The following is a 15,280-nucleotide window of genomic DNA, read 5'->3' as shown; positions in this document are numbered from 1 at the left end:
TGTGTGTGTGTTACTCTGTGTGTGTGTGTGTGTATGTGTGTGTATATATATATATATATAATCTTTTGATTGCAAATTTTCATCCAAGAAGCATCCTTCCTCGGTTTTAATGAGCCTCTCCTCTTAGTGTACATTTTTTGTTTCATTGCTATTAGTGAATGACAAGTGAAGGATATTCATTTAAGCTTGAAAATGTCAGGCATGCACTTTAAGAGATATATTTTTGCCAGTTTTAATGAGTCGGTGTTTCTTTTTCAAAGAAATACTTATCTGTGATGGGGTACTGTGTGGATGACAACTGATATTTAATAAGTGATAGCTCTTGTATTAGCAGTAGTTCACTAAAGAAAATGTCTCAGGTAGCTTTTGAAAAACTGTAAGCCTCACTGGCCCAAAGGCAAGATGTGACCTTTTTATTACATAATGAGAATCATTTATTATCTCACAATGTATCTTAAAGTCACAGACAAAATGCCACTTTGATAATTGCTTTCAATTAGCTTTGAGCATAGCATACATTCATAAAATGTCTTCTCTAATTTAGACTTGAATTAGAGAAAATTGGAGACATAATCTACACGAAGGTTGTCTCGTTTAAGGTGATTTCTGGTTTTATATCAAAGAAATCAAAATAGGTGGCAATGAAGTAGTCTTTCATACAGTTTTAAACAGGCTTTTCAAATTTGATTTGACTTTATTACCAATTAATTAACAAATTAGAATGCTACTTAATCATTTCTGACCTTTTTAACATGCTAGACTTCAACTTTAAATCCTAGTGGTTATTTTCAGATTAAGCATGGAAGTTCATGTTAAGCACAATGAACCCAAAAGTATAAATAAGGCATAGTGATATAATTGAGTGCCAATTTTTAATATATGATGGATACAGAATTCATTATCATCTTAATCCAGCAAAAGCAAACCAGAGTAGAAGCAGCTTCTATTCCTTATTTGCCAAATGAAGGACACAACAGACAACATGGGGGAGAATGACCAGATCAAGGGCTTCAAGTGGAGCATGAGCTCATTACTGTACTGAGATTCATACCCAACAGATCTACTCTGAGGAACTGTGTATATAGTTGCAAGCACATATTTTTCTATGCCATTCACAGCTCCTTGGATCAAAATGTATATTGGATTCTGTGCATCTTTTATCCTATAGATGAAAGCAGTTGCCTATTTAATTAGAATTTTATATGATATTTGTGGTTCCACAAAGTCAGGGGGGATGGCTATTGTGTGGAAGGAACACCTTGTCTTAAGCTTATTCCAATATGGTTTTTGCCTACTAAATATCTGCTACTTTGTGCAAAATTTATACTTTATCTGCTTTTGTTGCTACAGTGTTTTAATGTTTTACATGTGTTTTCTTGTATTTCACGATACTGTGACTTTAAAATGCTCTAAAACATACGTAAATAGATCCTAGAAGGGTTTTAATATAATTGATATGATTAGGTTAACCTTTCATTCGAATAATGGTCCAGTCTATTATCAGCTTCTAAAAATAGTATTCATTTGTCCTGCTGAACATGTTCTAATAGAATAAGTTTTTAAAATTAGGAAAGGAAAGCTTAAAATTATCTTGTGACAGGTGATACAATTGATAACTGTTTTCTCTTTCACCAGATAAAAATTACCCACAAGAATCAAGCTCCAATTCTGATGGGGCCTCCTCCCAAAACTGGCCTCTTCTCTTCCATCATTAAGAGAACAAGGAACTGCAGCAAAGAGTAGTTAAAAAACCTTACAAAATCAAATTAGCAGGGATTTGGAACGTGTATACTGGAAACCTTTCAAGGGTTTTTAAAATATTCTCTACTGCATAATCATGGAATCAGGAATAACAGTTGCTGTGATGGAGCTAATGTAAAATGATGCTATTAGAATAATTTGTTGCCACAGTTTTGTAGGCATTTTGCATGAAGAAAGCTAATGTTTACATAAAGTGATAAAACATATTTTTGTTGCATGCATTACTGTCACTAATTTACAGTATAAATACACAATGGAAGAGGGGGAAAACGCAACAGTGTTAGAAATGTGATTTTCATACAATATGATCCTCAACCTGCTTGCTTCAGTTTTTAGATGAGATATTTAATTCCTTGGACCTCTCCAGGCCTCTACTGAGGAAAATATAGAGAGATTTATGATAGCCTCACTGTTTATTGCTGACAAATAAATAATACTTCACCAGTTGTTTCTCTTAAATCGAAGTAGTCCAGATTAGTGTGGATCCAATTCATTTCAAGACTGAAATATGAAAGATTCATTTATTTTTCTAAGTTCGGCTTTACTCAGAAACACATTTAACAGATCATACATCCCATTATCCAGAGGAGGATTAACTTTCACATAAGCATGTTTAGAATTATGTTGTTTATGTTTCAATTGTTATCACATTTACAAACATTTCCATCAAAGCGTAGGCATAAGAACAGAATTCAAATAAATGTTGCTAACCTTTTTCTGAAGTACTGGGCCGTTTCACACAATACAGAAGAAACCCTGAATTTGTGACCTGAGTGCTCACCCATTCTTGCCTCTCTGAGAAATATGAATATTTTGATTCTTGTGTTTTCAACAATTGTCACAGTCACATTTCATTATATTTAAGCGTACACAAGCGTATATATTCTATAAATGGAATATGCGAAAACTAGCCAGTGATGTTTGATCTTTTAATTTTCAGTTTTATATATTCACCAGTGTACCAGATATAGATACAAATAAGCAAATAACATGCCTAATAGACTACATTTTCCTTTCCATCAAACAATGTAGTAAGCATATGAGGAATTAGATGAATGGATAAATAATTAATTTTCTGGTTAAGTTTCATTTTTGCAAACTCTTAATTGCATAAGAGTGTCAAAGTAATTGTGGAAGAACAGGGATTGAAATTCACAAATTAAAATTAATATCCATAGAGATTGATGGCTGGTGTGGGTCTTCCGGGTCTTCCAGGCCTTCGACAATACATCCATAGAGATTCATAACTTTATAGAATTATATAAAGCTCATCAGTGAAGGTTTACTAGCTCACCTTGGACACGCGGGTTCTAATATGTGGATAGACCATATTTACTGGGACATTATATGTATTAGGTCTTTGCAAATCATTCACTAAAGTGCTTCCATTGTGAGCAAAGTGCTCCCCTGTATCCAGCAATATCTGCTGTTGATGCAAGCCCTCCCCCTTGTCTACACGCATCCCCAAAGGGCAGAGTTTGTGTCATGATGCTGCTTTTATTATTCTGATGGAAGCGATGACAGCCTGCAGTTGCTCCTCTTTGTGTACATTCCTCAAAGGTCAAAAGCCACTGCAGTCATAGCTGCATGGAGACTCAGTCACTTCAAGTTCCATCTGAGATCTTCTGGAGATGTATATGTATGTGCTTCTTTGAATAATGCATCTTCTAAGTAGCTACCCTCCACGAGTATACAAGAAGGTCTAGAGACCCAGTGAAGATACTGAATTTGGAAAACTCTTAAGCCTATTTTAATTCTCAAGGGTTCTAAAGAAGTAAAAGCAGAGTACAGTAGCTCAGTTCTTCCCTTGTCCTAGTTTTCATACACTCAAGTAGGGGATGACTGCAGCAGACAGCCTTCTCTATCCTTGGGAACTATTCGTACATTTTGAAGCCTGGTTTTCTAGAATTTTAAATGGTACAAAAAGCTCATAACACACACACAGTAAACTTAAAATCAACTGTGGCAGGAGAGCAGATCAAAATGCTGAGATACTGAAAATTATTGTTGATATTATTTTGCATATTAAATAATGGGCAACTTTTTACAAGATCTCCAAACTTTGAGAGATTTTGCATTTTGACATGAGACATCATGCCAGACCTTTAAATGTATTGAGGTTTTAGTATCCTTTTATGAGATTGCTAAAATCTTGCAAGATTTGGTATGTTTATTTTTAACTGGAGGGTTCTGACCAGGCCATCATGGAGGATTATGCAACGGTGACTTGCATTTAAAAAGGTTAGTATTAAGATTTCAGTATTAAGTATTTCACATACTTAGTATGTGTGCCAGTATTAAGATTTCACATGATGCAAATTATGTGATAAAGTCTTTCTTGAATCCAATAATTTCTATTAAGACTGTTTTATCTCTTCCATGGCCCCTTAAAAATGCATTTAATAGCTTCAATACTACAATACATTTTGTGTGATTTTAGTAGTACTCCCTAATGGTGAAGCCCATGACCACTTTAGCATTGCAATGATTTTATATATATGGCAAAAGATTTTGGATTGAATCCAGACTTAATCAGAATAGACCCATTTCACAGATGGGTCTATTTAAGTCTATTTCAGTGATATACTCCAAGTGTGATATAAGCATGGGTGAAACACTTTGTGATTTCTTTTTCTCTTAGTTGAGAATTGCTTGAGTTTCATTTTTGTATATTTTCCTTTTATCAAACATCCCACCATCAAAAACTTGTTTAAAATGCATGATTTATTAATATCCTTATTTGTCTATGCCATATATTGCTAATGATCAGTCAAATCTCTTTTCAAGTTGATTCACTCATCCATATGAAATGCAAGAAGTATTCACTCTTTCTGTAGTGCACGGTATGGTACATATGCATATGTCACAGAATTTGGTCGATTTGGCTGTATATAATTGAAGATAAATCCAAAGAAGTTATTATTGGTAATGACAGGTACATGAAAATATTCTTAATAGTAAATATTAACAGCAGAATACCAATTAATGTGGCATTCAAGCTGAAAAATAAGATACCTGTCACCAAACCTAAGTGTATAGTTTAACAACTATGGATACTGTGATGTTAACAACTATGTTACATGCATAATGGTGTAAGTACTCATTTTCTTGTGAGCTACATAAAAATGTCCACTACATTTAGTACAATGGTTGCACATATATTTATGCTTCTAACATAAATACATCTGATTCAGTATCACATAATGTGTATGTAGATTTTATGAAATTATGGCTACCAGTAATAAATATTTTCTCATAATGATACAGTTTGATGCATGATTTTCAGCATATCTTGTCAATTTCATTCTTCCAAAAAATTGTCAAAAGTATATACTTTTTTCCTTTACCGAATCTTTGTGTGCCTTAAAGCATTTGACATGTGCTCTTGCTACTATGCAGTTTGCGAAAGAGGCACCTTGGGAAGTTTTGCAGGAGTGATTCATACAAAAGAGTAAGCAGTAACCACAGTGTTTTGGTATTTACAGAAAAAACAACACCTGTGTTGATGATAGACTAGCAAAATTCAATATTTACTGAGTACTGCTTTCAAATAAACAGAGTGTCATTCACAAAGATTTCCAGGCCCTGGAACTGAGATTAGAATATAGACGAGCTCGCCAAGCATTCCTCAACCGGGTAGACCTCAGATGTTCTAGAACAGTACTTCCAGAATTCTTACCAGCATAGCCATTTGAGAAAGCTGAACTTATCTAACTGGGCAGAGGCACAGACTAAATCAATCTAAGCTCCTATGTGTCATGGGAGCCTCAGGAAATGCCATTTCTCTTCCATCTTGAAGCAAATAAATCCTCACTTAATGATGGTTATTGGGACCAGAATTTCCATCACTAAGCAACATGGACATAAAGAGTGTTGTCACATGACCGCGGCACTTGGTGACAGACATTCTGGCACTTCTGGTTGCTGTTGTTAAGTGAATCACCACAGGTTGTTAAGCAAGGATGTCACATGGTTACCATTTATGATCTCCTGCCAGCCTCCCCATTGACTTTGCTTGTAGGAAGCTGGTAAAGAAGGTTGCAAATGGCGATCATGTGACTGCAGGATGCTGCAACATTGTAATTGTGAGCCAGGCACCAAGCACCCGGATCAGAATTATGTGACTGTGGGGACACTGCAATCATCTTAAGTATGAGGACTGGTCGTAAGTATCACTCGTTCAGCACCATCATAAATTCAGTCACTGAATGAGTGGTTGTTAAGTGGGGACCACCTGTAGGGCATAATTATGCAGATCTACCCACTTTCTGTATTTTGTATTTTTTAAATGGCTGCAGCACAAACCACTGGTATTTAGGTCTTGTGGTATGCAGTTGGACTTCATCTGTTTTGTTTAGTGTTTCATTTTGAGACATTATACATGGCAGAGCAAGGAATCTGATATTGACTGGGCAGGAAGGGCAAAAAAATTCAACCCTCCTACTTTTCACAGTAACTTGAGTGTATAGATTTTCTCTAGAACATTTGCTTTGTTTGTTTGTTTTTTAAAGCAATGTTAACTGCAACTTTAAAGAGAAGTGCAATTTGCTTTGAAAATAGACCTCCAAAAGGAACAAGCTTTGTCCAATTGACATTAAAGGCATCTTTATTGATTATTTAGATCTTCCTTCCCCATGTTCATGCTCTTTCTGAGTTGAATTAAAACTCCTGTCATCTTCATGCAGTATGATCAGTGCTGGGTTGAGATTAAAGGGATTATCATCAAATACATTGGAGAAACATCACTTTGTTCATGAGATAACAAAATATTTTTCCCATAATCAAATTATTAACCATTCTGAGGAGAAAAAAAAACCCCAGAACATTTAATTTTCCAATTCTAGCTTGGCTTACATGTAGCATGCTATCAAAATACAAAGGTGAAGTGATATAGATTTTTGTGGATAGAAGAGTCCATACACTCAACAAATTATATGTTATGCTGATATTATACTACACAGCACATTGATTCAAGAGATCCTTTATGATCTCTTCCAACTTTTTTCTGCATTAGTAGAAGCTACTTGGATTTGAAATATGGTATGATCACTGTTCTTTCTATTATGGGTGCTCCAAGAATAAGAGACAATGAGGAATGAGAAGAATGGGAGACTCTGGAAGTACAAGAAAGTAATGAGAAAGATGCAAGAATGCAATGACCAATGAAAGACAAATCAGAGCATGGTCAGGAAGAAAATCCAGACTTTATGCACTGGAAGCAAATAGTGTGAAGTGCCTGGACTCCTGTGGCTTAGATATGAGGTTAGGAGGATCTAGCAATTGTGACCCCAAAGGAAGTGAAAACTAGGAGACCCACCTATTTCTTGGACCAGAATTACAATAGATGTCCCAACCAACCATGTTCCAATCTTTTCTTTTTAACTCTCATTTCCCTAGCTGGTATGGCTGCTGGTAGCTTGGGAAAAGGAGAATAAGAGGACTACCTCTTTTAGGAGCCTAAAACAATCTTACCACAGTCCTGACAATAAGAACATTGTAATTTAAGAGGAAAAAAAAATCCAGGACTTTTTGTCCTCTTATCTATACCTATACTGTATATAGAGCCCAAGATTAGAAAGGAAAAGAGAGAATTTCTCCTTGTTCTATATTTGTTTGCTTCTATGGGAATAAAACATGGGCTGCCATGGATATGGGAGCATACAATGGGTGGGATAAATGGGATGGAAGAGGTGTCCTTGGGAAGGGGCTGGGGGAGTGGCTTGAGAGCTTGGACATTTTTGAGCAATCGACTTCTAGATTCCATCCTCACCCCAGGAATGGCTTATATCAGCAATATTGAAACAAGCTGTGCACAGCTTACCTTAAGAAATAAGAGAAGAAGAACTGAGGACAGAAAAAATGCAGTCAGCAGAAGTTTTGAAGAATTGTCCATAGTAATGAGAAAATAATACAAAATTGGTTAAGTTTGAAGAACCCAAAAATAGTTCAGAAATCTAGTTCCAAATACAGGAAAGGTGAACCACTCACAAATTATATGAAAGTCAATTGAGGTTTGTTGAGAAGGAGAAGGAGAAGGAGAAGGAGAAGGAGAAGGAGAAGGAGAAGGAGAAGGAGAAGGAGAAGGAGAAGGAGAAGGAGAAGGAGAAGGAGAAGGAGAAGAAATCTAATTCATATTTTCCCGCAGAACTACTAAAACCATAACTTCATGAATGACAAGTTAAAATAATCCCATCCATGACAGCTTGTAGTTATAAAGCTTCCTGTATTTATAGTGTAGCAAACGATGTGTAATAAAGAAAATAAATCCAATCAACTGCTCTTCAGGAGGAACTACTACTCACCTCTTAACATTTTTGTAAGGAAAATGTTATACTCAGGACTACAGAAACTTGTAATGAATATTTTCAGTTAGGAAATGAGAATTATGTAACCACCTGAGATCTTTTGAGATATCAGCAATCCTACATTTAGAGATGCAAGATTATATAATTATATAATTATATAAATAAACATTGGGACTTATGACTAAAAAAAATATAAGAACAAAAATGCGTCTCATTTTTCTGCTGATCATTTTTTCTCCTCAAAAAGTACAAATTGTTCATCTTCATAAGATTCAGAATAGCTTTCTGTCATGACGACTCTGGCAAAACTAAGGGAAAAATGGCAGATTTTTAATTTTTACTGTTGTTTTGAATGCAGAAATCTTTATTACGTGACTATTATATATAATTAATGTGGAATTACTGCTCCTTATTTAATTCTGGTCTCTAAATATCTTTTATGTAATGCAATCCTATGCAAATCCTATTTACAACATATAAAATAATAAAACTCAGAAAACAAAATAAAACAAAGCCACCTAAAACAGCATATAGATTAGAAGTTTGCTATGATAAATGCTTAGCAGATCAGGTGAAATCTGCAACACGAGTAAAAACAACACCCACATCAGAAAAAATAAGCACTGAATATTGTGGAAGATTTTTGAACAATCGTAATAATACAACTGTTAAAAGTTGCAAATAATATTTATTTTCCAAATAAAAAAAATTCTGTCTGTCAATATATGGCTAACAGTCTGTCAGGGGGTGGTGATGGGGGAATCACAGTTCAGATACAGCCACTGAAAACACAATTTTTCAAGGAGAATCAGCCTCTAATTAAAAGAATCTCAGTAGATAATCTATTTCAATTAATTAGTTAATTCCAATTAATTGAAATCGAGAAAGGAAAAATGCAAAAGTACAAAAAACAAACAAAAGAAACCCTTAACATGCAGAAAATCATTCCTCCCAGTTTTAAACACATAATTACATCTTGACTACATGAAATAATATCAGTCTTCCCCTCTCCCTGTGCATCTCAATTCCTGGTTCATCTGCAATATGGATGATAACGCTAATAAGACCTGGCTTACAAGAAGATGATGGGTGTGGAGCACTTCAAAATCTTAAAAGTTCTCTATAACTGTTCATCATCATCATCATCATCATCATCATCATCAAAAAACAAGCATCTTTGAGATCCAGGTAAGTACTATCAGATAGCATTAAATTAGTGCATGGTATTTACTGCGTACACACCCCTAAAAATATACCAGGGTGATGTGTTTTGGAGTCAGCTGCAGCCTTGATTTAATTTCAAAAGTCTTCTGCAAGTAGTCATTTCAAGCAAGAGATATCAGTCATTCCCCTAGCAGCCCACTAGGTGGGAAAAAAGAGAAAATGGGGTGCTCTGCCCTTTTCACTCTGGCCTGGTACGTGTTCAGCTTCACCAACTCCTTGTGTAAAACCCCCTGACAAGAATTTTACTGCCCCTACTGTAATGGCTCAGTTTAAAAGAAAGGATTATTGCAAGTCCTTTCCAGCCAGAACCATCACTGAAAACAGTAGGATGTACTGTTGAGTAAACATGCATAGGTAGAATTCTCTGCATGAGACTTAACTAATTACTTAACTAATTGGTTAGGCATGAATCACATCCTTTTTATAGGTGAGAAAAGGAGACAGTAGTTTAATTCTTTCTTGGCCAAAATCAAATGCCACTTTCTCTAATCTGGCATCTTTCTGATCTTTGGCTTCCATCGTTCTTCAGACAACGTGGCCCCATTATATTGGAGAAGGGGAATCTAATCAATAACAGAAAAAAATTAAAATCCTGGGTTCCTGAGTTAAGCCAAGGGTTCTGAAGAGGTTCAAAACAAAAGTGCTTAGACTGAATCATAGGAGAGTTTTAGTTACTATCTCCAACTTCTCAAATGTATTTCTAGATAGCGTATCTGGGGTCTTCCAAAAGATCACGTCCAAACAAAAGCAAAATCCAGGCTTTGGGAGCTCCAGCTGTGACTCACCAGAGTAATAGAATGGTCACTATTGTTTTCCTGATGGAGACAATCTAGAACTTTCACAGCTGTATGACAGCAGAAATCCAACAGGTATTGTTTCTGAAATCTCCAAGGCAGAAAAATTTGGCTAGCCTTTTGCCTGCCATATAGGAAAACTCTGATGATGCCCAGAAGTAAAAGGATCCTAATTCAATCATACCAAGGTCCATCTTGACCCAAATAAAAAGGCATTTTTCAAAACAGTAGGAATATTGAAAAGTAGAAAAGAATGCAACTGCTTTCATTAAGTTCTACTAACCCTTCTCTGTGTTGTTTCTCTGCTAACACCTGCTATTTCCCATCGGTGTTTGCCAGAACAAGATGTTAACAGGATAAAACAGAGCAAGATTACTGGGAGTCAGGGGAAATTAATGTGTTATTTGCTACACAGCTGAAGTGCAACACACACTGTATGGAGGACAGCTTTAATTAAAACTTATTTTGGAAATAATGACAGCTGAAGTACACATGGAGGGAGAGAAAAAGGCAATTTATAGTTCCCCTGTTTTAAAGGAGTCTCAGAGGGACCAAAAGACACCAACCTTATATGACTAATTCCTCCAAGGAATGGGAGAAGGAGAAGAGGTCTACTCTTGGTACGAGGGAATGGGTTTTTTTAAGTCACTGGCTAACTTAACAAAAGGATTTGCCAAGATCCAGGATTATGCTCCTATAACTTCAGCAAGAGATAAGGCAATTACAGACATAAGTGCTGTCATCACTTGTACTTAATACAGCATGATCATGCCACGACAATGGGAATTTCCTGGTTCTCATGGCCTTGTCCTTATCCCCAGTCTATGAGGGAGACAAACTTAAGTTGTCATTACCTGTATCTTTATATACGGAGTCTTGCTTCCCTCCTTTTTTCCAACACTATCCAGGATAGCCCCAACCTGCCTAAAAATTGTTGCATTTCACCTTGGAGGAAAATCTCAGGGCACCACCAGTGGTGTCTTTGGAGAGTGTTGGGAAGCCCGGGAAAGGCCCATGCCTCTGGCCATTAACCATTTCTCTCCCAGGCTTTGCCCTTGCCATCAGCACTAGATTTCCCATGTTTGTCCACTGTCCCACTCTGTTCTCAATGCCAACTGCTGTCAAGGTCTCCAATGTGATAAAAGAGAAGAGAAGAGAAGAGAAGAGAAGAGAAGAGAAGAGAAGAGAAGAGAAGAGAAGAGAAGAGAAGAGAAGAGAAGAGAAGAGAAGAGAAGAGAATCCATATTTCATTTGCAGGAGAAGGGGAACATGTTTCTATTTATATATTGTTTGTATTTATGTCCTGTTCCCTGTGTGCTTGTCAGTTTCAACCTTTCAAACATTTGCGTGGAAAAGTCGTAGGAGTGCAACAATGTAAAAATGAAACAATAAAATAATCATAAAACTCCAATGAAATAAAAAATAGCCAAGCCTGGAGGGAGGGCAGGGACACCATGAAGAGATCACATTGGGACAGTAGCCACAGTCATTCACCAATGTTTGATTGAACAGATGGGGCTTCACAGATATTAGAATATCAGCTATGCTGATGACTGATGTCTTGGTTGGAAGGGTGTTGAATAATCTTGAGGGCATTATGAAGACCCCCCACTCCCCATTTCACATCACCATCTGACATATTGGTGAGATAATGAAACCATCTAGCGTTCCTTCCTCCCCACAATCATCTAAAGGCAAGCAAGATGGTACAGGAAGAGATAATCCTTCAGATACCTTTAGCCCAACTTGTTCTGGACTGTTCAAGCAATTCCCCAAAGCACAAGAATCTTCCCATGGAAAGAAAAAAATGAGGAATCCTATAAACTTTCCATCAAGCCATGATTAAACTGGAAGGAAAAGGAATTTGCAAGGAAATGTTGTCATCTATGTAATTTAGAGAAATCACATTCCTATTAAAGTTTATATTTATAATGAAAACTATTTGGATCTGCAGTCCCCAGTGATGGTGACCAAAGGCAAATGTGTTTTTAGTTATTTTGATTTACAGTAATATGTACATATATACATGCCATCCCTCCCCCATGATTTAGATGGCTAACACTAAAACATAAAAGATTCATTGTAAAACATTTTAAATATAATCAATAAATAAAACACATCATGAGGACTCCAAACTAAATAACAACAACAACAACAACAACAACAACAATAACAACGACGATGTGTCTCTCCCAGAAATAATATGGTGAGACATAATTTACTAGATCGGTTGTCACCTGGGTCAACAAGGACTGTGCTAGGTGTTCTAGTTCCTGGACATCTGGTGATAGGTGGGCTATAGAACTCAGAATTGTTGGCTGAGCAACCAGGGCCAGCAGCTGCAGGAGTACTGGAAGAAAAGTTGTTTACCTGTCACAAATATGTGAAGATTGAAAACAACGAAATAATGATCTGCTATTACAAATCAAGTCCAATTAGAAGAGGATATCTGAAAAGAATCCAGAATCAGAAATAACAAAACAGAGGCTAGCAGATCAACGTCAATTTATAATGTGAAATAAAGTATTCACAGAAGTATAATTGGAAGAACTACAAAGGTGTACCCAGGGCAAAGAAATTGAAACCTTGCCAGAAGTAGCTCAGACTGTAGAGACAAACCAGGGAGAGTTGGCAGTAGCAGAAGCCAGCACAGCTACTGAATCATTTTCATTCCCAAACCGGGCACCCTCTCCTCTGCCTTCTCCTCAGAAAGAACAAAGCCCTCTAACTAGAAAACAAAAGGAACAAAGAATGCCTGAGCATCTAGAACAGCACAAAAAGAACATAATAAGGTTGCCTGCATTGAACCTTGTTACAAAGAAAGAGCTAGCATGAGTAATAAAAGATGCCAATACTCTAATATCAAATATAAGCACCAGCTCACTGCAAGAAACAAATCAACTAATGTACAGCATGACTGCAGTTATAACATGGATGCAAAATCAACAAACAAGAAAAAAAGCCAAACAGTGCACCATGAAAATTGAAGATCAGGTTGGAAAATAAGATCAGCATGCTAAGATCAGATGCAAGAAAGCTAGAACAGATGAAAGAAAAGAAGCAAAGACCAAGAACAAAAAGACCAAGGAAAACCTGATCAAGAAATATCACCTAAAAACAAGGAGGATCAAAGAAGCACTAGAAATAATAAGCAACAAATAACAGCCACAGCCAAAAAGATCAGCAGATACGAAGCTTGAATTGCACACTGTAGGCAGAATCTCCAATTTCAGTTGAATCAGAAACATTTCTACCAATCCATCAATGGAGAGACTGCAGTGAGCCAGTCACACCTAACAAAGAAGAAACAGTGCAGTTCTGGGTACAGCTATGGGACAACCCAAAGAAATATAACAGGAATTCAGCTTGGATAAAGGAGATAGATAAGAATAAAAAAGAAGTTGAAATGAAAGAACTTGTAATAACAGCAGAAATGGTGGAGAAAAGGGCAAGGAAGATCAAGAATTGGTCAGCATCAGGTGAAGATGAACTGCATGGTTTTTGGTTGAAACATCTGACTGTTTTGCACCCACTCATTGCCAAGCACGTTAACAACCTATTGCAAGGAGGTGAAATTGAAGATTGCTTAACATCTGGCAAAACCTACCTGATAATGAAAGATTCGACAAAAGGAGTAGCTCCAGGCAACTACAGGCCAATTACCTGCTTACCAACAACTTTCAAATTGTTCAAACTGGTGTGATAGTTGATGCAGTCCAACAGCATCTAGTTGAAAACAGGCTCTTTCCATCTGAGCAGAAAGGAAACCACCCAAACAGCAGAGGAACAAAAGATCAGCTCCTAATTGACAAGATGATGTTGGAAAACTGCATGAGAAGGAATACCAACTTGAATGTAGCTTGGATTGATTACAAGAAGCCTCCCTGCCATATGATTGGATAATCAAGTGCCTAGAAATAACAGGAGTCAGTAGAAACATCAGAAGCTTTGTGCAAAGATCAATGGTACAATGGAAGACACAGTTGCTGTGCAATGGTAATAGGCTGGGAGAGGTTAATATCAAGAAAGGAATCTTTCAAGGAGACTCACTATCACCACTAACTGCTTGTTATTACATTGATTCCTCTGACAACAATATTGAACAAATCAGGCTATGGCTATCAAACATCAAAAACATCTGCCAGGCTATCCCACCTCCTTTACATGGACAATCTGAAGCTGTATGGAAAAACACCATTTGAAATAGAATCGCTGCTAAACATTGTCTGAATATACAGCCAAGATATGCAATGGAGTTTGGACTGGACAAATGTGCCACCCTTGCCATCAGCAGAGGAAAAATGGTGAAAACTGAAGGGATCAAGATGCCCTAAGGAAATAACATCAAGAGTCTGGATGAAGAAGATCACTACAAATACCTGGGCATCCTTCCAGTTTATAACATTAAGCACATTGAACTCAAGAAGAAGGTTAGTAGTGAATACATCATGAGAGTGAAGAAAATCTTAAAGTCCAAACTCAGTGGAGGAAATACCATCAAGGCAGTTAACACCTGGGCAATTCCAGTCATTAAATACACAGCTGGAGTACTGGACTTGACTCAAGCTGAACTAGAAGCCCTGGATAGGAAGACCAGAAAAATAATGACAATGAGTCATCCACACAGTGATGTTGACAGGCTGTACTTACCAAGGAGCATAGGTGAGTGTGGAATGTTGCAAGTATACCAGAAAGTTGAAGAAGAAAAAAGGGCATTAGAAGAATATCTGAAGGACAGTGAAGAAGATGCACTGAAGCTAGTACACCATGAAGGCTTACTGAATACCAAACTGGCTTATAAGAAAGACCAAATGAAAAATAAAAAAGAGACATGGCAAGGCAAAGTATTACATGGCCAGTACGCGTACACACAAAACTAGCAGGCAAAACAGATAACAACAAGATCTGGCAATGGCTAAGAGCAGGAAAATTGAAGAAAGAGACAGAGGGGCTAATTCTGGCTGCACAAGACCTTAAGAATAAGTGCATACAAAGCCAGAATTAAGAAACCAGCAACAGACAGCAAATGCCAGTTTTGCAAAGAAACTGAAGAAACAGTGGACCACCTAGTTAGCTGCTGCAAGAAGATTGCACAGACTGACTACAAACAACGACATGACAAAATAGCAACAATGGTGCATTGGAATATCTGCAAGAAATACCATTTGCCTGCAAGCAAGCACTGGTGGGACCACA

The 15,280-nt window shown here is 36.9% G+C and overlaps 1 protein-coding gene across 1 annotated transcript in view; it reads left to right on the top strand.

Moving 5' to 3' along the window:
• DGKB (diacylglycerol kinase beta) overlaps nucleotides 1-4,994 on the top strand; it is a 302,803-nt gene extending 297,809 nt beyond the window's left edge. The window contains exon 26 of the mRNA XM_088150655.1: nucleotides 1,636-4,994. Within this exon, the coding sequence (XP_088006781.1) occupies nucleotides 1,636-1,743 (108 nt within the window). The 3' untranslated portion in view covers nucleotides 1,744-4,994. The remainder of the gene's footprint in view (nucleotides 1-1,635) is intronic.
• Nucleotides 4,995-15,280: the final 10,286 nt, after the last annotated feature.

Source organism: Python bivittatus, unplaced genomic scaffold (genome assembly GCF_059951505.1).
Source record: "Python bivittatus isolate LINGU-HERP-01145 unplaced genomic scaffold, Pbiv_v1 ctg000610_np1212, whole genome shotgun sequence".
Taxonomy (NCBI): domain Eukaryota; kingdom Metazoa; phylum Chordata; class Lepidosauria; order Squamata; family Pythonidae; genus Python; species Python bivittatus.
The sequence above is the reverse complement of the archived record's forward strand: the minus strand, read 5'-3'. Positions and strand labels throughout refer to the sequence as shown.